At 44.2% G+C, this 27,053-nt stretch overlaps 2 protein-coding genes across 8 annotated transcripts in view; both read right to left on the reverse strand.

Annotated features, from left to right (window-relative positions):
- Positions 1-9,058, reverse strand: part of kcnt1b (potassium sodium-activated channel subfamily T member 1b) — a 105,742-nt gene extending 96,684 nt beyond the window's left edge. For all 6 annotated transcript variants that reach the window (XM_077231789.1, XM_077231786.1, XM_077231784.1 and 3 more), the window contains exons 1-3: positions 8,875-9,058; positions 7,241-7,286; positions 6,959-7,126 (exon numbers count right to left, since the gene is read on the reverse strand). In XM_077231789.1, the coding sequence (XP_077087904.1) occupies positions 6,959-7,126; positions 7,241-7,286; positions 8,875-8,905 (245 nt within the window). In that variant the 5' untranslated portion in view covers positions 8,906-9,058. The remainder of the gene's footprint in view (positions 1-6,958; positions 7,127-7,240; positions 7,287-8,874) is intronic.
- Positions 9,059-11,035: 1,977 nt separating this feature from the next.
- The window catches only part of LOC143739353 (uncharacterized), a 32,309-nt gene continuing 16,291 nt past the window's right edge, over positions 11,036-27,053 (reverse strand). The window contains exons 6-8 of one of the 2 annotated variants that reach the window (XM_077231790.1): positions 18,642-18,853; positions 18,321-18,427; positions 11,036-11,154 (exon numbers count right to left, since the gene is read on the reverse strand). In XM_077231790.1, the coding sequence (XP_077087905.1) occupies positions 11,076-11,154; positions 18,321-18,427; positions 18,642-18,853 (398 nt within the window). In that variant the 3' untranslated portion in view covers positions 11,036-11,075. The remainder of the gene's footprint in view (positions 11,155-18,320; positions 18,428-18,641; positions 18,854-27,053) is intronic. The other variant, XM_077231791.1, reaches the window with a different exon arrangement.

Below are 27,053 nucleotides of genomic sequence, written 5' to 3' on the forward strand. Positions count from 1 at the left end.
TGTTCCTTCACGACTATTAAAGGATTCATTTGAAGCTATTAGCTCGTCGGTCCTTGCTATTATTAACAGTAGTCTGGCTACAGGAGTTGTACCCAAATCTTTTAAGCATGCAGTGGTGGAACCGGTTATTAAGAAATCTAATCTGGACCCATCACTTCTTGCAAATTTTAGACCGATCTCTAAACTTTCATTTTTGTCGAAATTACTCGAAAAGGTTGTATTTGAACAGTTAAATGCATTTTTAAATTTAAATGGTATCCATGAAGTGTTCCAGTCTGGTTTTAAGTCTCTTCATAGTACAGAAACTGCATTGCTGAGGGTGTCAAATGATCTATTACTCACTACGGACTCAGGAAACTGCGCGATTTTATTATTACTGGATCTTTCAGCTGCATTTGATACCTTAGACCATGGGATTTTAGTCTCACGTCTGGAAGAATGTGTTGGCATCGAGGGTAATGTTTTGGCTTGGTTTAAGTCGTATTTGTCCGAAAGAACTTTTTCAGTTCGCATTGGAGAATTTGTCTCCTCAACGGCTCCTCTCACATCTGGCGTCCCCCAGGGTTCCATTTTGGGGCCTATGTTGTTCGCCTTATATTTATTGCCCCTGGGTCATATTTTTAGGAAATTTGGAATATCGTTTCATATCTATGCTGATGACACCCAGATTTACCTGCCTCTGAATAGAAAAGACACTTGTACGTTAGCGCCTTTACTGCAGTGTCTTGAGGAAATTAAGGCCTGGATGGCAAAACATTTCTTATGTTTTAATGAAAACAAAACAGAGGTAATACTCTTTACCCCTGGAGGTACTTATGAATCGCAAATTTTTGATCTAGTTGAGTTGAATCCATTAGTGAAGTCCTATGTCAAAAATTTAGGTTTCACTATGGATTGTGATTTTAAACTGGACAAACAGATTAACTTGGTAGTTAAATCGAGTTTTTTCCAGTTGAGACAGCTCACCAAGGTGAAATCATTTCTGTCTTCCAGAGACTTTCAAAAACTCCTCCATATTTTCATTTCATCACGTCTAGATTATTGTAATGGCCTTTACATAGGCATTAGTCAGGCCTCTCTCTCTAGGCTGCAGAGGGTCCAGAATGCTGCAGCTCGCTTGCTGACAGGTACACGAAAGCGAGAACATATTAAACCTGTTTTGTCCTCTCTTCACTGGTTACCAGTATCTTTTAGAATTAAATTCAGAATGTTGATGTTTGTATTTAAATCACTTCATGGCCTCGCTCCCAGGTATATGACGGAACTGATTAGGCAGTACGCTCCGTCAAGAGCGCTTATGTCCGCTGACCATTTGCTTTTAGTAGTCCCGCGTGTGAAACTGAAAACCAGGGGTGAAAGAGCATTTTCAGTGGCTGGACCGAAGTTGTGGAATAGTTTGCCCCTGTTCATTAGGCAGTCTCAAACCATTACTATTTTTAAATCGAATCTTAAAACTTATTATTACAGCTTGGCATTTGACGCCGTGTGAGAGTTCTGTTTTATTCTTTTATTGTTTTATTGTTCTACTGTTTTTTATTTTTTGTATTTTGGTCATGTTGGTTTGATTGCATAAGTATGTTTGTGTACAGCACTTTGCTAAACGCTTGTTGTTTTTAAAAAGTGCTATATAAATAAACTTTGACTTGACTTGACTTGACTATTACTCGTTCACTAGTTGGGGCCCTTGCCTCCTTTCACCTGAATCCTCTTCTCTTGATTAGCGTCTCTATTTCTCCCCTCTCTTCCTTCCTGTCTTTGCCTGAGTATTGCATTACTGTGTGTATGCTATGTGCCATCTAACATTTTGTCTTCTGTCCTGTCTCAGTCCTGTCGTGTCGGAGAGCTGATTGTTATAGCCTTTTTGATCTGAGCCGGAGAATCGCCGCTTGCCTCAAGTCTCCATCGAGCGCCTTCAGCCTGTGCCTCTACTCACTTGACGGTGATCTCATCTAACTATCGTCTTCTAGGCTGATTGCTGTATTAGGTGTTTCTTCAAGCAGAGACTTTATTTGAGTGTTACCCTTCTTCAAGAAGCCCTAAGTTCTTATTGAGAATATTTGTGTTTATCGATCTCCTGGCAAGCTCTCTCATTAAAATATACTATTTCTCCGCGCCTGTTGTCTGGCTCTCTTACCTCATGACAGAATACTCAGGCCAAGACGATCCAGCTAGAATTTCGTACCCTGGCCACCACCAGCGGATGGAACGAACCTTCACTGTTGGCTCGCTTTCTCGAGGGTCTTAACGCTCAGGTCAAGGATGAGATACTGGCGCGTGAGGTTCTGACTCGCCTCGACCCTCTCATTGAGCTGGCCATACGGATTGAGAAGCGATTCGACCTCCGCCGTAGGGCTCGTGGAATGGAATCGGCCCTTCTCTCCTCTGCACCAGCTGCCTTGCCCTTTTCTCCCTCTTTTCCGTCTGGCTCTGAACCCATGCAGCTGGTTGGTATCCGTATCACTCCATCGGAGCGGGAACGAAGAATTGTAAATCGTCTCTGTCTCTACTGTGCCTCCGCCGCCCATTTTGTCTCGTCATGCCCATTAAAAGCCAGAGCTCGCCAGTGAGGGGAGGGCTACTGGCGAGCGCGATTTCTTTGCACTCTCCACCTATCTCCTGTACCACCTTTGAGGTTCACCTTCGCTGGCCCGGTTCCTCTGTTCTCTGCAGGGCGCTCATCGACTCGGGCGCGGAGGGAAACTTCGTTGATGAGGGCTGGGCGCGTGAACAGGCTATTCCCCTGAAGGAGTTAGAAGAAGCCACTCCCCTTTTTGCCCTTGATGGAAGTTCCTTACCGAGGGTCAGACGAGAGACTTCTCCTTTGACTCTCACGGTTTCTTGTAACCACCCTGAGACCATTACCTTTTTGATTTTTTGTTCCCCCTATTACCCTTTAGTCTTAGGTCATCCTTGGCTTACTAAACACAATCCTCAGATTAATTGGGTGGAGGGTTCTGTTGTGTCGTGGAATGTTTCGTGTCATGTTGAGTGTCTAACTTCTGCCCTTCCTCCTGTTTCCTCTGTCTCTGTGTTGCAGGAAGAGCCAGGGGATTTGTCTGGCGTACCGAAGGAATATTACGATCTTAGTATGGTTTTTAGTCGATCGCGGGCGGCCTCACTCCCTCCTCACCGTCCATATGACTGTAGCATTGATCTCCTCCCCGGTACCACGCCCCCTCGCGGACGCTTGTATTCTTTATCCGCGCCAGAACGTGAGGCTCTCGAGAAGTATTTGTCTGAATGCTTCAACGCAGGTACCATAGTAGCCTCCACGTCCCCGGCCGGTGCAGGGTTTTTCTTTGTGAAAAAGAAGGATGGATCGCTGCGTCCGTGCATTGATTATCGTGGTTTGAATGACATAACCATAAAGAATCGTTATCCTTTACCGCTTATGTCATCGGCCTTTGAGATTTTACAGGGAGCCAAGTTCTTTTCTAAGCTCGATCTCCCCAACGCTTATAACCTAATCCGTATTAAGCAAGGAGATGAGTGGAAAACTGCGTTCAATACCCCCCTGGGGCACTTTGAATATCGCGTTCTTCCGTTCGGGTTGAACAAACCCCCGTTTATTTTCGTTTATTTCGATGATATTCTTATTTTTTCTCCTTCTCTCCAGGTGCACGTTCAGCACTTTCGACGGGTCCTTCAACGTCTTCTCGAGAATAAACTGTTTGTTAAAGCTGAGAAGTGCAAGTTTCACGCCCAATCATTTTCCTTTCTGGCCTCGGTAATCTCGCCGGAGGGGGTTAGTATGGACCCTGACAAGGTAAAAGCAGTCACTGATTGGCCAGTTCCAGATTCTCGAAATGCTCTTCAGCATTTTCTCGGCTTCGCCAATTTTTATCGGCGTTTTATTTGTAACTTCAGTCAGATTGTCGCTCCCTTGACTTCATTGACGTCTTCCAAGTCCCGCTTTTTTTGGTCCAAGTCCGCCCAGAACGCGTTTGATCGTCTGAAATCCTTATTCACCTCAGCTCCAATCCTGTTATTCCCCGACGTTACCAGGCAATTTATCGTTGAGGTGGACGCGTCCGAATCGGGTGTCGGAGCCATTCTCCCCCAACGCTCACCCGTCGATAATAAGGTCCATCCCTGCGCGTTTTTCTCACACAAGTTGTCTCTCTCCGAGCGCAACTATGATGTGGGAAACCGCGAGCTACTTACCATTTGTCTTGCCCTTGAAGAGTGGCGTCAATGGCTAGAGGGTGCGTCTGTTCCGTTTGTCGTGTGGACCGACCACAAGAACCTCGAATTTATTCGATCGGCTAAGAGACTTAATGCCCGTCAGGCGCGTTGGGCTTTATTTTTTACCCGTTTCGACTTTACGATTTCTTTTCGCCCTGGAACAAAGAACGTAAAGCCAGACGCATTGTCACGTCTATTTGGTCCCTCGGAGGCTGAGGATTCCGTCACCCCTATTGTTCCTGAGAAGCGCTTTATTGGGGCGGTTGTCTGGGGAATTGAAAGACTTGTTAGACGCGCCCTCTCACGAACTACTTCCCCGCAGTCGGGTCCTAGTAACTTACTTTTTTTACCAGCCTCTGTGCGTCGTGCCGTTCTTCAGTGGGCTCACTCGTCTAGACTCGCTGCCCATCCCGGTGTAAAGGGAACTCTAGCGTCCCTTCGCCAGCGTTTTTGGTGGCCCTCTTGCGAACGTGATACTCGTCGGTTTGTTGCCTCTTGCTCTGAGTGCGCTCAGACTAAGACTAGCAACAATCCACCTGCCGGACTCTTGAGACCTTTACCTATTCCTTCACGCCCTGGTCTCATGTAGCACTTGATTTTATAACTGGGCTCCCTACATCGTTAGGCAACACCGTCATTTTAACCATTAAAGACCGCTTTTCCAAGGCTGCTCATTTTGTTCCACTTCCAAAGCTCCCCTCTGCCAAGGAGACCGCCCAGATCGTTATCGAACATGTTTTCAAGCTCCATGGACTCCCCTCTTATGTTGTGTCAGATAGGGGTCCTCAGTTTTCGTCACAGTTTTGGAAACAGTTTTGCCGGTCGATCGGTGCATCCGCCAGTCTCTCGTCCGGCTTTCACCCTCAGACAAACGGTCAAGCCGAACAGGCCAATCAGGCTGTTGGTCGAATTTTACGCTCTCTTGCCTTTCGTAACCCCTCTTCTTGGGCTGAACAGCTTCCCTGGGCTGAGTAAGCTCATAATTCGCTCCCCTCCGCCGCTACCGGTCTCTCGCCATTTCAGGCCAGCCTCGGTTATCAGCCTCCCCTCTTTCCGTCTCAGGGTCCTGTTTCGAACGTCCCCTCTGTTCAGAAATTCGTTCAACGCTGTAAGCGCACCTGGTTGAGAGTTCGATCCGCTCTTTGCCGTTCCCGTAGACGCACTCGTAGGGCTGCACACCGTCGTCGTGTCAAGAGCCCTAGATACATTTGCGGGCAGAGGGTCTGGTTATCAACTTCTAATCTACCTCTCCAATCTGTCTCACGAAAGCTCGCACCTCGTTTTATTGGACCTTTTCGTGTGTCTAAGATCATCAGTCCTGTCACGGTCCAACTAAAGCTCCCCAATCATCTTCGTCGCATCCATCCTGTCTTTCACGTTTCATGTATTAAACCGGTTATTCGTTCCCCTCTGCGCTACTCTTCTCCTCCTGTTCGTGTCGAGGGTACTCCTGTTTACACAGTCCGTAAACTATTAGACGATCGCCGCTGGGGTCGGGGTCAACAGTTCCTTGTGGACTGGGAGGGTTATGGTCCTGAGGAGAGGACTTGGGTCCCCTCTCGTGACATCCTAGATCAGTCCCTCATTGACGATTTCTTTCGGTCCCGTCAGCTCTCTCCCTCGGGAGCGCCAGGGGGCGCTCGTTGAGGGGGGGGCACTGTCATGATCCTGGTCATTTCTCTCACATCACACTGTTTTCTCATTATCTCACACACCCCCTCGTTATCCTCATCAGCTGTTACTCGTTCACTAGTTGGGGCCCTTGCCTCCTTTCACCTGAATCCTTTTCTCTTGATTAGCGTCTCTATTTCTCCCCTCTCTTCCTTCCTGTCTTTGCCTGAGTATTGCATTACTGTGTGTATGCTATGTGCCATCTAACATTTTGTCTTCTGTCCTGTCTCAGTCCTGTCGTGTCGGAGAGCTGATTGTTATAGCCTTTTTGATCTGAGCCGGAGAATCGCCGCTTGCCTCAAGTCTTCAGCCTGTGCCTCTACTCACTTGACGGAGATCTCATCTAACTATCGTCTTCTAGGCTGATTGCTGTATTAGTTGTTTCTTCAAGCAGAGACTTTATTTGAGTGTTACCCTTCTTCAAGAAGCCCTAAGTTCTTATTGAGAATATTTGTGTTTATCGATCTCCTGGCAAGCTCTCTCATTAAAATATACTATTTCTCCGCACCTGTTGTCTGGCTCTCTTACCTCATGACAAAAGGTGCACTTAGTTATTTCCCCCTCATTAAAAACATTTTACACATAAAAAAATAGCTGTTTTTAAATATTGTTTTAAAATAATCATACACCCACTTAAGATGATATCAAATAAGCAGACTAATTAAACTTGTTTCATTTTACGTGGAGCGAGTTGCCTCATGACGGTCAACATGTTAAGAACACATGACCAATTTCACTTGCAGAATAACATGGATGACAGTTCATAGTCCATTTCTACAATGGCATAAGTAACTGAAAAGCCTAACAGATTTAAATTGGTTTTCACCAACAAAGGTAGTTTGTAGGGATCCGATCAGGTAGCTCCTGTAAAAAGTTTTCACTTTTTACAGTATAATAGTAAATGTCAGTTCTGCATTTTACAATGCTGCAATGTCCTCCTTACCTTCATTTTTCAGCTCTTAATTAATAAGCAATGGCAAAACAAAACCTATGTGGACAGCAATACCAGTGTACTGTAAATGTGGGCCTTATGAAAGCTTTATGAATTTATAAAGTACACCTCCTGAGAGTGAGCCACTGAGGACACACAGTATGAAGTTACCTGTCATCATTCTGAAATGATTGATCTCCGAGCAGCAGATCTCTAAAGCGGTATCGTGGAGGTAGAGGAGGAACCTCAGAGTCCACATCGGCCATTTTCAGGGTGGAAATGTCCAGAATAACACCAGTATTACTGCTGTTATTTCTCTGAACAGTCTCCGTAGGCAACCTGAAGAAACAGATTTAAATCGTAAATATATACAGAATGTATTATTCAGTAATAGTTTCAGGACTACAACTAAGCAACTGTAAGAGTGTGGACAAAATTTGCATGCATGTTTACCTGTCAGCAGTGGAGGATGAGCATCGTGGCGGAGTCATGCTTGGCTCTGACAATATGGAGAGAAATGATAAGGATTACTGGATTAATGTTATAGTCACATGCATAAACATAAAATGAATCCATGCTGTTTTAGGCTAATGCAGGGTTACAGCAGAAATACATTACTTTAGGCTAATTCACATAGCTGTAACTGTATGTATAACTTCTAAGCTGGAAAGCTTTAATAGTCTCTATCTAACAGTGATTCAATAACAAGACATATTTCACAAATAGTTCACCAGTATCCTTGGCCATAATTGTACCCTTGAGGAACTACAATCTACGCACTGATTTTCACCTTTTATGTCATTCTTGTCAGATTTTGTACACTGTGAAAACTGTCATCTAGAATGTTCCCTGTATGGTTTCTATTAGCACTCTCAGGGACACATGAGTGTGTAATGACAGTAGTGAGCCACTGCATTAGTGTGCAAATCGCTGATGAGTGGGTGGAGGGTTATTTGGTTGGCCAAGGGGTACAATGAAGTACAGTGCATAAAACTCAGACTAAAATGTACCTATGCTCAAGGGTTATACAGTGTTCAGACGCTAATAAAAAGGACTGTGCTGAGGATATAAAAAAAATGGGTATTCCTAAGGCGAAAAATGGCAGTGACACACAAAAAAATGCCCTTGCAGACACAGTATATTTTGACAGACAACTGAGAAATGTACTTCATATGGTAACATCTAAACTAATTAGTTTTATAAATAAAAAAATAAATAAAAAACTGAATACAGTGCATAACAAATCACAAATATATTAAAGTAACTTTTTAAAGTCAAATCAGGTAGAACTAGCTCTTTAAAACAATGATATACAGATAATCTGTTCAATATTGTAAGCGATATGCACAATTAATTGGTTACTGGTTGCTTACTATCAAGTTTAGAAGTAAAAAGCACCATTTAATGGAGCTATACAGAATACCACTCAACAATATTCACAGTTAACAGATTTAATGCACTGTTTGGACAATTATTCAACCTTTATATAACAGCCATTTATCCCCAAGCAAGAAAGCCATAGCTCATTAAATTATAAATTATACAACTCAAAAACAGATGAAAATAAGACTGCATTTAAAAACATTGCATAATTAACACTATTATCATCATCATCATCATTAATAATGATAAAAATCTGTACTGTTATAATTGGTGATTATATTATTGTAATAATATTTAATATTTGTCCAGCTCTACTTTAAGGTAACCACATATTCAAATAATATATAAACGTAAAAACATATACAACAATGAAAAATCGATTCTGCATATCAGTTATCAGACACTTGCACAAACCATCTGTACTGATATTGGTTATAAAATTCAGTATTTGTCCAGCTATGTTTTACAGTAACAACTACATACTTTTACTTTTTTATAGTGGTTTGCCTTTCCCCCCCTCAACATAGGTTTCCAAAAATAATAGGCTAATAAAGCAATGTATGTTTGATTTTAACAAGCAAATCAACAACACTACTTATGCCCAAAAGCAATCTCTACAAAACAATATGATAAATGTAAAACGTACGAGGCACAGCGCAATAAAACACGAATTCGTCATCCGTGACATAACATGATGTCCTCACCTGCCTGAGAGTGGCAGCGCGGTCCCATCATTGTAAATAACCGTGTTACTGGCGAACCAAGCGCCGCACATTTTTTACAAAAGCCACTGCGAAGAGTACGTGAAGGACTTCCGATGGTAATGTCCTCCTAATAGATCCGTCCTCCATGGAAACTTGCATTAAAGGGGCGTGCAACGACCCTGATTAAACCCTCCTCTTACAGACTACCACCACTGGGCGAAATTCCCAATAGCCTACCTTCAACATATCTGTTTATTTTTGTCGCTTGCGATTCAACTTTGCATCTATGAGTTGCTGGTGATGTTACTTATTAAGCAAGATAATATGTTGTCCCCATCATACAACCATCTAGAAGTTGACGTGTTCAGATTCTCTCTGCATCCAGTGGATTCCATAGCCTTGATTCACGAGAAGCGCGTCAGGCGAGATGTAGGGCAGCAGGGAAACATTTGAGACGCTGTCACCTCTGCATCTGTTAGGTAAAGCCACACTAAGTCATCCATCCGTACAGCCTCTCTTCTCTCCCCTTCAAAGCGTGCATCGCCATCTCCTGGACCACCTGAAATCCTCGACAACACGGACCTGACTAAAGAGACAACTATAGGCGCGTACTTAAATATAGCCTACTGTATAATTAAACTATATGCACCACAAACATTCACATCGACGTCAAACATTTCATGCTATTCTAACAATGAGCTGCTAACCAATCAAAATCAAGGCTTAGATTAGGCCATTTACTTTTAGATGCAATTAATTTAATACAAATCATTCAAGCAGAATTAAAGTGCATCTTTAACAATCAAGGTAATTCTTTATTAACACAATGACATATTAAAATGACTATAGATCCTAAGAACCAAAGATTAATTCAGCATTTCATACTATCATCTAGTGAGAATATGTTCATGTAAACGAATAATACAAATTAAAAAACAATACAATATTTCTTTATTTTCAATAAACTGATAAGGTAATAAAAAGCAGCCAATAGCATCCTTACAAGGTTCAAGACATAAGGCTATTGTCTTTAAAGACAATAAGCCCTGTCTTGCAAAGTTCATAGAAATTCTATCTTTGTATTGATGTAGGTTTATATATATATTTGTTTGTTTCTAACAAAAATTGATTTGAAGAATGTTGAGTGGTGTAACTATCAAATTAAAAGTATGGAAATACATTCTTGCTTGGACTTTGAATGTACATTGACACACTTGAATATTTGAATAAATAAATAAATATTTTGAATAAACATTAGTTACAATATTTTATTTTTTTCCTTGACACACAATAATAAGGGTTATATTGTCAGAATGTGTCACATGACAACAAAATGTCTCTTGAAAATATTAGATACTCAACACTGACTTTGATTTGGTGGATAACCAAGCTGATTCATTGCTTTAATTATTATAAGAATTAATATAGAAAGATTATGCCAAACATGCATAGGATTTTTAGAATTCTATTTGAGAATTTCAGTCTTTGAGACAGTGTGCAATATAGACATTTATGACATCCCAGTAATTAATTAAATTACTTTTAATTCAAAAATAGTTACAGAAAATGTGTTCTCACATAATTTGTATGAACCTCCTTGAGTATTTTCCAAATATGTTCATGAGTCAGATAAAAAATTTAACAGAACAGCTTTAATATTTGTACACAATCTTATGCTTAAAAGCTTTGTGCTTTGTCAAAAGTTTTGTATAGTTCTTACATGAGGGAGATGTTGAACCTAGATAAGGGTGTTGTACTATTGTGAAATGGGATAGAAACCCAAAGGTCTGAAGTTTATCCTCTGCCCTGGAAGAGGTGAAATGGAGAAGTACTAAGATCTCCTTTTATTAAAGTGCCATTGACCAATGCTTGTAACTCCAGATTGCTACAGAGGGACTGTCCATTAGTAAGTGTCCATAACAAGGCATTTCAATAAGTGTGTACTCATTTTCCATGCCAAACTTTATGCCTGTAAATAAAACCTTCCCAGAGAGACCCATCTAATGTAATGGATGGTTTCTCTCATGGTTGAAATTAAATTATTTTTCTGCTTACTCATTTCATTACTCACCTCTATAACCTGACATATTAGCTCCACTAACCATAAATCTCAATAATAACGCATTTTACTGCTGTCACAGATCTATCAAATAGACTTTTACTCAGAGAGTAAACTAGAGTTTAGCAAATGAAGCACACATTTAGATCAAGTCCTTATAGTGTCTTTTTAGCAAGACAACCCCAGCCCCTGTGTGCTTAGTCTTCATACATCCAAAGTGTCTGTCAAGAGAAGAAATAGAAAAAGCATTACCAAAACAAAGAGATATAGTCCTTTATGTTTTGAATAGAAGACTGGATGTGTAAGAATACAAAGTTCTGTCATGAAACTACATTGTGCAGGCTGATAGGTGGTTAAAGGGATAGTTTACCCAAAAATGAAATTTCTGTCATTAATTACTCACCCTCATGTCGTTCCAAACCCATAATACGTTTGTCCATCTTCAGAACACAAATTAAGATATTTTTGATGAAATCCGAGAGCTTTCTGATCCCTCTATATTGACTGCAACGTCATCTAACTTTTCAAGGCCCAGAAAGGTAGTAAAGACATTGTTAAAATAGTCCATGTGACTACAGTGGTTCAAATATAATGTTATGAAGCGACAAAAAAACGTTTGTGTTCTGGCGTAGAACCCGGAAGGGGCTGCAGTGTGTTTAACTTCGTCAACAGCGTAGGAGAATTACGTGGAAGAGAACAGATTATTTAATACATTTTTGGGGTTTTTTTGCACACAAAAAGTATTCTTGTCGCTTCATAACATTACATTTGAACCACAGTGTAACATGGACTATTTTAACAATGTCTCTACTACCTTTCTGGGCCTTGAAAGTTGCAATGACGTTGAAGTCTAGGGAGGGAACAGAAGGCTCTCGTATTTCATCAAAAATATATTCATTTATGTTCCGAAGAAGACGCACACGCGTTCTTACGGGTGTGGAACGACATGAGGGTGAATAATTATAATTTTTGGGTGAACTAACCGTTTAAATCTGCCTGATTTCACATCATTCTCTATAGGGCACAGCTGATTGGTTCCTGCTATATCAGTAGTCAATGAGCTAGCTGCTCTTCAATCTTCAAATAATTGCTCAGCATTTGCTGTAGCAGTTGCACAAGGTTATAAACCAAGCATTATGTTTTACAGTCTTGCATTCGATGCAGGAAAAAAAATACTAAGCACAAAAGCAACAGCGATTACATTATCATGTTTATACAGCATTTCAACTGTACGCAGTGTCAGAGTCACGCTCCGTTTTTTCCGTATATCTATTGGTCCAAACGACTTCCACATATACAAATAGAAGAATAGAGTGTTTTGACAACTCAGGTGGTTGCTGGAGGTTTCTTTTCTCATCTCAATCAGCCTGCAACAGAATATAATTGTGGCGGTCAGAAAACGGAGAAGAGGCAAAAGCAGGGAAACACTCGTTTATTAAATATAAACAGGAACGGTCAGGTCCACACAAAGGGCGACACACAGGAACGGACAAGTGACGCAGGGACCTCGATGGAACCGGACCAGAAGTGATGAGTAGTGATGAAATGAAATCCAAATCCAGAAGGTGCAGACGATGAACACAGGAAACACGACGTATAATCCAGGAAGGGAACGAAGACCATGAGGGAAGACCAGACAGGAACGACACCGGAACACATGACAACGATCTGACAAAGACAAGACGAAAACAGTGAGTATATATAGGCACCGCTGATCAGATGCAGCTGGCGCCGAAAGTGAAAGCAGCTGGCGCCACTGATCAGCGGCAGTGATCGGTGACCACGCCCATACACACACACAACACCAAGACATAAGACAAGAAGGGCACGATGGATTGACGAACCGTGACAGTACCCTCCCTCCTAGGAACGCCTCCTGGCGTTACCAGACGTCCTTACCTGTCGATTGTAATCATCGATAAGGGAGTGGTCCAGAATGTCCCTAGCAGGAACCCAACTTCTCTCCTCCGGACCGTAACCCTCCCAGTCCACCAGGTACTGGAATCCGCGTCCCCTCCGCCTAGAGTCCAGAATGCGATTAACCGAATATGTAGGTTCCCCATCTACGAGTCGCGGCGGAGGAGGAACCGGGGCAGGCGGATTAAAGTGAGAATGAAATACAGGTTTTAATTTGGACACATGAAAGGCGGGATGAATTCTCCTGTACGCAGGAGGGAGTTTGAGTCGGACTGTCACCGGACTAATAATCTTGGTGACAGTAAACGGGCCGATAAATTTAGGAGCTAACTTATTAGAGACGGAGCGGAGTGGAATGTTCTTAGTAGAAAGCCACACTTTTTGACCGACGATGTATACGGGAGGCTTCGACCGGTGGCGATCGGCCTTGGCCTTGGTGCGCGCCCTCACTTGGAGCAGAGTCTCTCGGGCTCTGGTCCATGTGCGGTGGCACCTCTGGACGAAGGCGTGAGCGGAGGGGACCGCGACTTCGGATTCCAGGCTAGGAAAAATAGGTGGCTGGTAACCTAAACTACCCTCAAACGGAGATAGGCCCGTGGATGACACTGGTAACGAGTTATGAGCGTACTCAACCATTGAAAGCTGCTGACTCCAGGAGGAAGGATTCTTGGATACCAAACATCGCAACATTCTTTCCAGATCCTGGTTGGCTCTCTCGGTTTGACCATTGCTCTGGGGATGAAACCCAGAGGACAGACTGACAGTCGCTCCCAGTAATTTACAAAATTCTCGCCAAAATTTGGATACGAATTGGGGACCCCTGTCGGAAACCACATCAATCGGGAGGCCATGTAAGCGAAAAACGTGGTCAACGACAGTCTCCGCTGTCTCCTTGGCAGAGGGTAATTTGGGCAAGGGAATGAAATGAGCCGCCTTCGAGAACCGGTCCACAACGGTCAAAACAACCGTCTTGCCCTGGGAGGGTGGGAGCTTGGTAATAAAATCTAGCGCAATGTGGGACCAGGGTCTCGAAGGGACAGACAGCGGTTGGAGTAACCCATCTGGGGGTCGATTGGAAGTCTTACCAGTGGCACAAACCGAGCAAGCCAAGATGAAACTGCGAATGTCGCGAGCCATTAACGGCCACCAGAATCGTTGCTTAACCAAAAAACTGGTGCGATTTACCCCTGGATGACAAGCCACGTTGGAACAATGCCCCCATCGAATGACGTCGGACCGTACTCTCTCTGGCACAAATAACCGGTTCGTTGGGCTACCGGGCGGAGGCGTTACCCCTTCTAAGGCCGTCTTGACCTTCGACTCGATCTCCTATGAGAGTGTAGAGATAAATAGGTTCTCTGGTAAAATGCACTCGGGAGTGGACGGGCGTTCAGAAAGGTCAAAAATACGAGATAAGGAGTCGGGTTTGATGTTCTTGGAACCCGGGCGGTACGAAAGAGAAAAATCAAAACGACCGAAAAAAAGAGCCCACCGAGCCTGCCTGGAGTTGAGTCTTTTGGCAGTGCTGATGTATTCTAAGTTCTTGTGATCGGTCCAGACGATAAAAGGTACCCCCGACCCTTCTAACCAATGACGCCACTCCTCCAACGCTAACTTGACCGCCAACAACTCTCTGTTACCAATGTCATAGTTACGTTCAGCGGGAGACAAACGATGGGAAAAAAACGCGCATGGATGCATCTTGTCGTCTGTGGAAGAGCGTTGGGAAAGAACTGCGCCTACCCCCACCTCTGACGCGTCGACCTCCACCACGAACTGACGTGAGGAATCAGGGGCTATCAAGATGGGAGCCGAAACGAAGCGACTCTTCAGTTTGGCGAACACAGCCTCAGCTGTGTCGGACCACCTGAACGTAGTTCTGGGGGAGGTCAAGGCAGTCAGAGGCGCGGCTAGTTGGCTGAAATTGCGAATGAAACGCCTGTAGAAGTTAGCAAACCCCAGAAACCTCTGTAGGGCCTTACGGGAATCTGGACTTGGCCAATCTACCACAGCCTTAACCTTATCAGGATCCATACGCACTCCCTCAGACGAGACGATATATCCTAGAAAAGAAACAGACTGTGCATGAAAATCGCATTTCTCCGCCTTGACAAAAAGCCCATTCTCTAGCAACCTCTGAAGCACTCGTCGGACGTGCTGCACGTGTTCCTGGAGAGAGGATGAAAAAATCAATATGTCGTCCAGGTAGACATATATGAACTGATCTACCATATCTCGCAGCACGTCGTTGACGAGTGCCTGGAAAACCGCTGGGGAGTTGGACAGCCCAAACGGCATAACCAAATATTCAAAGTGCCCCCTGGGGGTGTTAAACGCGGTTTTCCATTCATCCCCCTCCCTAATGCGAACCAAATGATAGGCATTACGTAAGTCCAGTTTTGTGAAGATTGATGCTCCCTGTAACCTCTCGAAGGCTGAAGACATCAACGGCAAAGGATAAGTATTCTTTACCGTGATGTTATTCAACCCCCGGTAGTCAATACAAGGTCGCAGAGAACCATCCTTCTTGCCCACAAAAAAGAACCCCGCCCCCGCCGGTGAAGAGGAAGGGCGGATGAATTTGGATGCTAGAGAATCAGAAATATATTTCTCCATAGCCTCCCTTTCTGGAACAGAAAGCGAATAAAGTTTGCCCTTAGGCGGAGACTTACCTGGCAGTAAATCTATGGCACAGTCGTAGGGACGATGCGGAGGGAGAGAAGCAGCACGGGACTTACTGAACACTTCCTTCAGGTCCAGGTACTCAACGGGCACGTTAAGTAAATCCACCGTCTCCTCCTGAAACATAGAAACAGGTACAGACGGACAAGCAGACGTAAGACAAGACTTATAACACTGAGTGCTCCATTCGGAGATGGAATGTTGACGCCAGTCTACTCGGGGGTTATGGAGTGTGAGCCAGGGATGACCAAGGACTACGGGTGCTAAGGGTGAGTCCAATAGAAGAAATGACAGAGTTTCAGAATGATTGCCTGATGTGATGAGTGTTATGGGTCCTGTGGTGAGAGCAATGTTAGGGAGTCTTTGACCAGTAAGAGCATTGACGGATATGCTGTGAGTGAGTGAGGTGACAGGAATAAGTAACTTCTGGGCCAGCTTACGATCCATGAAGTTTCCCTCCGCTCCTGAGTCCAGTAAGGCGTGACAGTCGTGTGTGCCGGTGGTCCATCTCAGTCTTACCGGGAGGAGCGTGGATGATGGTGATGATGTCTTCTCAGCGGAGATCCCACCCGATAGTAGCCTCAGATTTACTACCGGGCTTGGCCTTTTACCGGGCAGGCGTGTAGGAAGTGGCCCGCCTCCCCACAGTAAAGACAGAGTCTGAGGGATCTCCGCCTCTCCTTCTCCTCCCGGGAAAGCCGAGCCCTACCCACCTGCATGGGCTCGTGGTCGAATGCAGGGCTGACCGTGTCTGCGCTGCTGGTTCTGGGATCCCCTGTACCTCCAGGAAAACGAACCTGGGGAGCACGACGTTCTCTCCTGGCCAGACGTGCATCCACCCTGAGTGCCAGGTCAATGAGGCCGTTCAGAGTCGTGGGTAGATCCAGCGCGTAGATCTCGTTCTGGACACGGTCAGCCAGCCCACGCAGGAACATGTCCCACTGCGCCTCCTCGTTCCATTGGCACTCGGCCGCCAGGGTGCGAAACTCAATCGAGTAGTCTGAAACGGATCGGTCCCCCTGGTGAAGATCGGCAAGAACTCTGGCTGCTTCTCGTCCCGCCATCGACCGATCAAAAACCCGTTTCATCTCTTCGGCGAGTGCCTGGAACGAGGCGCAGCATGGGTCTTGGTTCTCCCACACCGCCGTTCCCCATAATGCCGCCCTCCCAGTCAGCAGCGTCAAAACAAAAGCCACCTTAGACTGCTCACTGTAGAAGGTACGGGGCTGAAGAGAAAAGTGCATAGAACACCTGGTTATGAAGGCTCTGCAGAAGTTTGGTTCCCCTGAATACGCCTCCGGGATCGGCAGACGAGGCTCTGACTGGAAGGACGACCCAGGTGATGCGGGTTGAATCGGCGGTGTGGGTGGCGCAGTGGGATTCCTCAGCTGTTGGAATTAGTGGGTGAGCTCGGACACCTGCGTCACTAAAGCTTGTACCGCCCGTCCTGTGTGCGCGATGCAATCCTCTTGCGAATCCATTCGATTGATGCTTCTGGTGATGAAATCAGAGAGACTGGAATCAGATCCACCTGCTGCCTCCATTTCTGGTCAGATCGTTCTGTGGCGGTCAGAAAACGGAGAAGAGGCAAAAGCAGGGAAACACTCGTTTATTAAATATAAACAGGAACGGTCAGGTCCACACAAAGGGCGACACACAGGAACGGACAAGTGACGCAGGGACCTCGATGGAACCGGACCAGAAGTGATGAGTAGTGATGAAATGAAATCCAAATCCAGAAGGTGCAGACGATGAACACAGGAAACACGACGTATAATCCAGGAAGGGAACGAAGACCACGAGGGAAGACCAGACAGGAACGACACCGGAACACATGACAACGATCTGACAAAGACAAGACGAAAACAGTGAGTATATATAGGCACCGCTGATCAGATGCAGCTGGCGCCGAAAGTGAAAGCAGCTGGCGCCACTGATCAGCGGCAGTGATTGGTGACCACGCCCATACACACACACAACACCAAGACATAAGACAAGAAGGGCACGATGGATTGACGAACCGTGACAATAATTTGTTAAAGCCACACATAGTGCGCATTCTAATTAGGTACGTTTGAGCCATATTGCCTAAGGCAGATATAACATAGGCTAGTCCACTAGCATTAAGCCATTCGTCAAAGCAGGTTCAGTCACAAATACCATAGTCCAACTAGCGTTAAGCCATTCGGCAAAGCAGGTTCAGGCACAAATAGGATATGTCACTATAGCATTAAGCCATTTGGAAAAAGCAGGCCCAGGCACAAATAGTATAGCCCAGTAACGTGAAGCCATTCGGCAAAGCAGGTTCAGGCACAAATAGCATGCATATATGTGACCCTGGATGACAAAACCAGTCTTATGGGTCTTTTTTTTTTAATTGAGATTTATACATCACATGAAAGCTGAATAAATAAGCTTTCCATTGATGTATGGTTTGTTAGGATAGGACAATATTTGGCCGAGATACAACTATTTGAAAAAATGGAACCTGAGGGTGCAAAAAAATCGAAACATTGAGAAAATCGCCTTTAAAGTTGTCTATTTATGCTCGCGATTGTGCTGCATTCACTCACAAATATAAATGTTTTATACATTTACGGTAGGAAATGTACAAAATATCTTCGAGGAACATGATCTTTACTTAATATCCTAATGATTTTTGGCATAAAAAAAACAGCAATAGCAATAACAACAGCAGCAGCGTAGCCGATCTATCCCACCAAGACCAAACATATCAACATTGTCATGCTAAACACTTAAGTTGTCATAACAGAAATATAGTTAACACCTCCAAGTGTTTGAGTCAGGGTTATAAGCCTCAACTGATGTAAGAGTTGATATCCCATCTGAGCCTCCGACTGCTAGCAGCGTACCATCAAACACTGCCAGTGAAACCTCCACATGACAAGAGATGGAACAAAACACTTAGAACAATTAACTCATTTTACTCTGTCAGCCCTGAGGCAAGAATATATTGTCAATAGAGTGTCAGTTTTGCTGCGGTGTACTTCAGTCAAAAAAGTAAACAGGTGTGTCAATGGGTGTGTACTAAAATGTCAATAGGCACTGAAGAAAAGAAAACAGGCTGCTGTGAGGAAAACAGTCTTACTTTAAAACGCTTATGTCTCATGTGTTTCACCGGGGTCCACTTGAGGTTATCAGGGTCAAACTTCTCTGCCGTGCTGAGCTCCAAATGTAGTTCATCTCTGCCGCCTGCCACATAGATCCGCCGCAAGTATACCGTACAACCAGGCTGCTCTCTGGCAGACCGCATTGGAGGACAAGGACGCCATGTTCCTTCCAACGGGTTAAAGCGCTCAACTGATGAGGAAAATACAGACTGGTCTGTTATGAGTATACTTGTCATTTGAAGGTGTGCTAAATACTTTATTGTTAAAGGGATAGTTCAGTCAAAAAAAATAATAATTCTGTCACCATTAAAGGCACTGATATACTTCAAATTAAAGTAGTTTTGGCCTGATTTTGTTCGAAATGACGTCATACCAGTTCATTCTTCAATTTCGTTTGGAGTTTTGGGAGTTCGAAACAGCTTGACCACACAGCAAAAACTCCTGTGTTAAATGAACTCTCCTGGGAGTTTATATGGCTCCAGACTCAAGAGTGTTAAAGTGTTAAAATATGAGTGTTAAATTAACACTAAAGGAGTGTTAAGGTTAAAGAGCTAATTAAGTGATTCATTGAGTGATGATTGACCATTATTGAAGACAACTGATGTTAACAAGCAGAATCACCAAAGGAGAACATCTATTTTTAAATCACCATTATGGTGATCAGTGTTTGCTTTAGTTGGGCTTGTGACCCTTAATCTGTGAACATTACATTTTGTTTGGCTGTTGTATCAGAGTAATAACTGCCAGATGATCAAATAGAAAAGGTGATCCCATGGTGTTGGTTATGTTTTGACATAATCATCACTTTATCTGCATCAATAAACTCATTTAGAGCCTAATCGCTTTCTTAAAATGTATTTTGTTGATTACAACATTACAGTGATTCTACAGCACAAGATCCAGACATTTCAGATCATAATTTATTCATACCGCAATGCAAGATGGGAGCCATGAATGAGTTTTGATTGGTGGCACCCAGAATGCACTCCAACATGCTTTATTATTGTCACCATTGTTGAGATTCACAAGCTGATTATTGATGTCAGTGTGTCTAAATAAAATTATTTTTCAAAGTCTTTTGATCAGAACAACTCTTTAGAAATTATATTGAAAATGCTGAAAATCGTTTGCAATAGAAGCACAGGGCTGCTGTACTCAATAAGGGAAAAACTCTCTATCTTGAGTTTTATGATTCAGGTCAAGTGATTGTAATGATGAGGCAGGAATGATGCGGAGAGAATCAAAATGCAAGCACTACTTTAATAAAACAAACAGGTAATCCAGGGCAAACAACAGAACATGGAACTCAGGACAGGAAGAAGGAACAGAAAACAGCTACAAGCAACAGCAAACAACAACAACCGACAAACCACAACTAAAACACAGAGGTATAAATACACAAGCAGACAAGCTAAACAAGATAACAAAGGGGTGGGGTTAATCCGAAACACCTGGGGAGACTAATCAACAAGACAAGGAACACCTGTGGACAATAAGCAAACAATTAACAAAATGACAAGACACATGGCAGGCTCACATGACAGAAAAGGGAATCACGTGACAGACAATACAAAACCCACACCGTGACAGTGATGATTATGTCAAAACATAACCAAGACCATCAGATTACCTTTTCTCTTTGATCATCTGGCTGTTATAACTCAGATACAACAGCCAAACAAAATCTAATGTTAATAGTTTAAGGGTCACAAGCCCAACTAAAGCAAATACTGATCACCATAATGGTGGCTTAACATTTTTGATTTTTATAGCAGATGTTTGCTAATAGTATAAAGCTACTCAGGTATTTTGAACATTATTTTTTGACCTAAGCGAAGAATGAAAAAGAACTTCGCCGTGAGTATATCTTGACCTTTACTCTCCCTCATGTTATTCCAAGCCTGTATGATTATTTCTTTTGTAGAAATAACCGAAGGTATTTAGCAGAATGTCAGAAAAGCTGGTTGTTTCCATATATTGTTTTCTCCAAACTGACTTTGATTTGGGAGATAACCAAATTGATTTTATTTTTTGTATGAACTACCTCATGTGTTTTTTAATAAGTTTCAGATAAATTAAGAGACTGATGACTCATGTTGTTCCAAACCTGTATGACACATCCAGAATAAGTGAAGTGTTGCACTAATGGAAAATATTTTGGTTAGAGTTATTTAGAACTCCCAAAGGGGGAATTGAAGGAATACAACTTTGTCAAATGTTTAATTTAGTTTCATATATAAACTGAGAAAGTTCTGTAACTTGAATTTAGCATTCAGCTGTGGAGCACGAAACTCCTGTCTTATTCTGTGTCTCTATATACAGCTGTCAGACGGGTTTTCTTTCTATTGTAAGTTAAATGAAACATGTTAATGAAACTCTTGGAGACTCTCGCTAAGCTTTTGTCTTAGCAAGAGAGAGTCCTGTCACTCCTGTTCTGCAGCCTCAGGGTTTGAATAAGTTTTCCCCTCTCTCTTTTAATACCGGTTCCTAAACCTGTATATGAGTTTCCACCATCACAATGTAATCCCTCCCTCTTATAATGTATATATATTACAATGTTTGACTCAAGAAGTCAGACGATGTTGGAATGACTGCAGCTACCGACAAGCAATAAAAGAACTTCTGCTTGGAAAACTTCCTCCGTCTCCTGGTCTGAGCTTCTAACTTTTCTACAAGGAAAAAGTTCACTACAGGTTACTATATGCTTTTGTAGCAATATCATTGGCAAAACAAGTAGAAAATATTACTTTTTAAAAATTAAAATAATACTACTTGGCTGGTCATATGATCTCAACATGGCGACCCACATTAGGTTTTCTAGGCCAGTGGTTTTCAAACCTGTCCTGGGGACCCCTCACCATTACAGATTTTGTATGTATCCCTCATCAGACACACACAATTCAACTCTTTCAGTCTGTACTAATGAGCTTATAAGTTGAATCAGGTGTGCTAGGTGAGGGAGACATGCAAAATGTGCAGTGGCTAGGGGTCCCTAGGACAGGTTTGAGAACCACTGTTCTAGGCCACCGATGTGACCATATTGTACAGTACAACATATTTGACACATGTACTATTCATTAGTTTAGGAGTAGATTTTTATTATTATTTTTAAAACTTTTAAAAGTTTTAAAAAGCACACTTTTAAAGATATTCCAGCAAATGTTCCAGTAATAATTCATATTTAATGCAGTGTATAATGCAGCACATAATGTTTTACCCTCTGTATATTTATCTACAAATTTAAATCTATATTTCTGTTCTGTACAAAATTTACTTTTATTTTATCTATATGCACTTGTCTGGTTCCCTTTCAAGGGAACTCGAGCTGCGTTTGAGACGCGGTGATTACGACACCGTACGTCACGAGTTCTGCGTGATTACGTCGTGAAGCATGTGTAAAATCAGTCCAATGGAAGCCCGCTACGACATAGGTGACGTCATAGACCAGGAAACTATAAAGCAACCCTGAAATCAGACCGCGATAGCTTCTGTACCTTCAGCAAGCGCTCTCTGTATATCTGTCCTTGTCTATTTATTGTTGTCTGTCAAGCCCAATATATATTCATATATATATCATTTAAAATGGCGAGCAAGCAAGATTATAGACGGTGTGTTGTTCCCTGCCCTCGCTATATGACGGGTGGGGACACGCATCAGCTTTGTGTTGCTTGTTTGGGAGTGGAGCATGCCCAGTCAGTCCTCGAGGGGGCTGATTGTGAGCATTGTATGAGTCTATCTATAAAGACGCTCCGCTCCCGCCGATCGTTCTTTGAGGAGGACGGTTCGGTTCGCGTTCCCTGGGGTGCGGGTCCCGCTGCTGCTGAGGCTCAGCGTCGACTTTCATCTTGGGGTTCGCAGATGGATCTAGTAGCGGGGCTTGAGACGGGCCCGGCCCTTTCTCAGCCCTTACCTGCTGGATCCGGTGTCTCTGCCCAGGAAGGAGCCCGCTCTGCGGCTTCTCCTTCCCGGGCTGGGGGCACCAATATTGCGGCTATCCAGTTCTGAGGATCTGGATGTCGCGAGTATGGGGGATTTTGAGTGTTCGCCAGCTCATACCCCTGCTTATGAGGAGCTTATGGAGGTTTTATCACGTGCTGTAGCTAAATCAAATATTGACTGGCCAGCCGATGATGTTGATGTGGTATCTAGAAAAAGTCTGTTAGATGAGCGTTTTCTACCATCTAGATCACGACCTCCTCGTTGGGAACTCCCGTACTTTCCCGATCTCAACACTGAAGTGTCGAGATCGTGGATCAAACCGGCATCTTTCAGAGTAAATAACCCTCAGACCAGTAATTATAGCAAAATTCAAGGTATTGAGCACTTTGGTTATCTATCTATGCCTCGTGCGGAAGACACACTAGCGAGTTATCTTTCCCCTGAGTCATCTTCTCCTCTGAAAGCCCCGACGTTACCCAGCAAACCTTTAAAAAATACATCTTTGTTGGTGGGTAAAGCGTATTCGGCAGCAGGTCAGGCCGCAGCATGTTTGCACACTACGTCGATTCTCCAAGCGTACCAGGCTGACCTGCTGAGGGACATAGATGATTGTGAGGAAGTTAGTGCTGACGCAATTCGAGAATTGCGTCGCACGACAGATTTATCTCTCCGGGCCACCAAGGAGACGGCGAAGTCTGTGGGCCACGGAACGCCTTTATGGTTAAAAAATATAAATAAAGGATAAAGATAGGTCTGTTCTTCTGGACGCACCGCTGTCACCTACAAGTCTGTTCGGCGACGCTATAAATTGTTTCGTCGATAGGTTCCAAGAAAATAAGAAACAAGCGGCTGCGTTTCAGAGGTTTCTTCCTCGCCGGTCTAGTGTCCCCGAGGCTGCTCGTGGTATAAAGTCTAAGCAGCCTCGTCCGTCTACGAGCTCCGCTCACAGAGTTCAGCAAAAACAGAGTGTTGCCGTTCTCGTCCGCCCAGATTTCAAGGGGTCCTCCCCACGGTGGTGGACTCACAGCAGGCTCTGGTTATGGAGCAAGAAGTACTGACACTTCTTCGAAAAGGAGCTATAGAAAGGGGTTCTCCTCCCAGCAGAGAGTCAGGGTTTTACAGCCGTTACTTCATTGTTCCAAAGAAGGATGGAGGGTTGCATCCTATTCTAGATCTGCGCCAGTTAAACAGCAGAGTTCAGAAACTCAAGTTCAGAATGCTTACACTCAAACAGATTGTATCACAGATTCAGTCCGAGGACTGGTTTGTCACAATAGACTTGAAGGACGCGTACTTCCATATACTTATCCATCCTCATCACAGGAGGTTCCTGAGGTTCGCTTTCGGGGGCGAAGCATACCAATATCGGGTTCTTCCATTTGGCCTAGGTTTATCTCCCCGCACTTTTACAAAATGCGTGGATGCAGCGCTTTCGACGGATGCTTCCCTCACGGGATGGGGGGCGGTCATGAGTGGCCGCTCGGCGCAAGGTCTTTGGCAGGACCATCAATGTTCCTGGCACATAAATCGTTTGGAGTTGATGGCGGTATTTCGAGCACTCAAATATTTCCTGCCAGACCTGAGAGGCCATCATGTGTTGGTCCGCACAGACAACACTTCGGTGGTCTCCTATATCAACCATCAGGGGGGTCTGAGGTCGCGTCATCTTTGCAAATTGGCCCATCAGATCCTCCTATGGGCCCTGGGGAAGTTATTGTCGCTCAAGGCGGTATATATTCCGGGGCGTCAGAATGTGGGAGCAGATATTCTGTCGAGACAGGGGCTGAGGCCTGGGGAGTGGAGACTTCACCCTGAAGTGGTGGAGCTCCTGTGGGAAGAGTTCGGTCGTGCTCAGGTAGAACTTTTCGCATCATCAGATTCAACCCATTGTCTCATGTGGTTCTCTCTAACGCACCCAGCTCCTCTCGGCCTGGATGCGATGGTGCAGGTGTGGCCGAGGCTGCACCTGTACGCCTTTCCCCCGATATCTATGCTTCCGGGGGTTCTGGAGAGGGTTCGCCGAGAAGGGGCTCGTCTGCTACTAGTAGCCCCTTATTGGCCGACCCGAGTTTGGTTCTCGGACTTGGTGTCTCTGCTGGACGGCTCCCCCTTGGAGATCCCACTTAGGGTGGACCTCCTGTCCCAGGTTCGGGGCACGATATTTCACCCTCGGCCGGAGTTGTGGAAACTGTGGGCCTGGCCTCTGAGGGGGCCAGGCACAGGGAAACCGGTCTTTCGACCGATGTTGTAGAAACCATTCTTCAAGCCAGAGCTCCTTCCACGAGAAGACTGTATGCGCTAAAATGGAAACTTTTCACCACGTGGTGTGTTGAACGTCAGTTAGATCCTTTTAACTGCCCTGTTGGTTCAGTTCTTGATTTTCTGCAGGACCGTTTCTCGGCCAGGTTATTTCCTTCCACGCTAAAGGTTTACGTGGTGGCTATATCTTCCTACCACACCCCTCTGGGGGGTACTTCTATCGGGAGAAACCCTTTAATTACTCGCTTTCTCTGTGATACATAGAGGTTGAGACCTGCACTGCACTCTAGAGCACCGGCTTGGGACTTGGCCATTGTACTCGAGGGTCTGGCTTTAGCTCCCTTCGAGCCCATCGAGGAGGTTTCAGAAAAATTCCTCACTCTATAGACTTTATTTCTCCATGCTATCTCATCTATCAAGAGAATTGGTGATTTACATGCTCTGTCGGTTGCTCCTTCATGTCTGGAATTTGCACCTGGTATGGTGAAGGCATTTCTCTACCCCAGGCCGGGTTATATTCCTAAGGTCCCACTGAACGTTGGGGGCCCAATAGTGCTGCAGGCCTTTTATCCTCCACCCTTTAATACCCCTGACCAGGAACAGCTTAACCTGTTATGTCCAGTCCGGGCTTTAGATGCCTACGTTCACAGAGATGCCCTGTGGCGTAAATCTGAGCAACTATTTGTTTGTTTTGGGTCACTCAAGAGAGGATGCCCTGCATCTAAGCAGGTTATGAGTAAATGGATAGTCCAGGCTATTTCATTGGCTTATGAAGCGGCCGGACAGCCTTCACCTATGGCTGTGCGGGCCCATTCTACTTGGAGTATGGCGGCCTCTATGGCCTTAATTTTGGGAGTTTCCTTTCTTGACGTGTGTAATGCGGCAGGATGGTCCTCTCCGCATACATTTGTCAGGTTTTATGACCTTGACCTCTCAACTTCTGGGGCGAGGTTGCTTGCTTCTTAGTGTGCGCAGGACTTCACACAGAACGGGCATTTGTCACTATGGCGTAGAGGGTATGGGGGTCCCACCGCGTCTCAAACGCAGCTCGAGTTCCCTTGAAAGGGAACGTCTCAGGTTACGTATGTAACCCTGATTCCCTGATAGGGAACGAGACGCTGCGTTTGCCTGTCATACTTCCTGCATGACCTGATCGACTTGCTTCAGGTTTTTCAGAAACTATCGCGGTCTGATTTCAGGGTTGCTTTATAGTTTCCTGGTCTATGACGTCACCTATGTCGTAGCGGGCTTCCATTGGACTGATTTTACACATGCTTCACGATGTAATCACGCAGAGCGTTCCCACCGCGTCTCAAACGCAGCGTCTCGTTCCCTATCAGGGAACCAGGGTTACATACGTAACCTGAGACGTTTTCTTCCCCACTGAACAGCTTGCAATTGTTCTCAGTGCACTGATAAGTAAATATCCAGGAAAAGATTGTGGGAGTTCTCTTGACCCTCACTTCTCACAGACAGAAATAGGCATTAATACATTCAAGTATGGCCCGTCTATTTTCCCTTGTTCTCTTGAGATATATTTATTGCTATGACCAGTTTTTTGAGTTTGTGTGAGTGTCTGTGAGTTGGCAGTAGAGGCATTTGGGTCACTACTGACGTAAAAACATCAACAAACTCTTGCCTATTATTATTAAGTGCACAGTGACAGCATGTAGTGTCTTTCACCAAAATAAAATGTTTTTTTTATTATTACTTGTAAATGAATTGCTGAATAACTTTTTACTATGAACAGTGAGGCTGCAGCTGAGATCGTTTGCCAGTTAAGTGGAACAGTTCGCGATGCACCATTTTATGATCGAATCAGAAAAAAATGCACAATGGGTTTTTTTCGAAAGAGAAATCGCAGATCATAAGCAAACTTAAGATGCTGCTAGGACATTACACATCAAATCGCACACACAGATTCCAGAAAATCACTGGCAGTGTGAATAAAAGCAAAATCAAAAGATCCTGTGACAAATCCCGGGAAACATATTCCGGTGTATTTTCCGGAATCTGTGTGAAAGGGGCTTAACATACACTGTCACAGCCCGGCTCAGAGGTTGTGACAAAGAAGCGGGATGCAAAACCTTAATCACAACACACTCTGACACAATCAGTCCCCATGGGGTGATATGAGCTCAAATGTAGTTGGTGACATTTCCCAAATCCTTTCTTGCCACTTCCTGTCCTCC

This window comes from Siphateles boraxobius, unplaced genomic scaffold, assembly GCF_051911475.1.
Source record: "Siphateles boraxobius isolate OS27281-9 unplaced genomic scaffold, OSU_SipBor_1 16, whole genome shotgun sequence".
Classification (NCBI taxonomy): domain Eukaryota; kingdom Metazoa; phylum Chordata; class Actinopteri; order Cypriniformes; family Leuciscidae; genus Siphateles; species Siphateles boraxobius.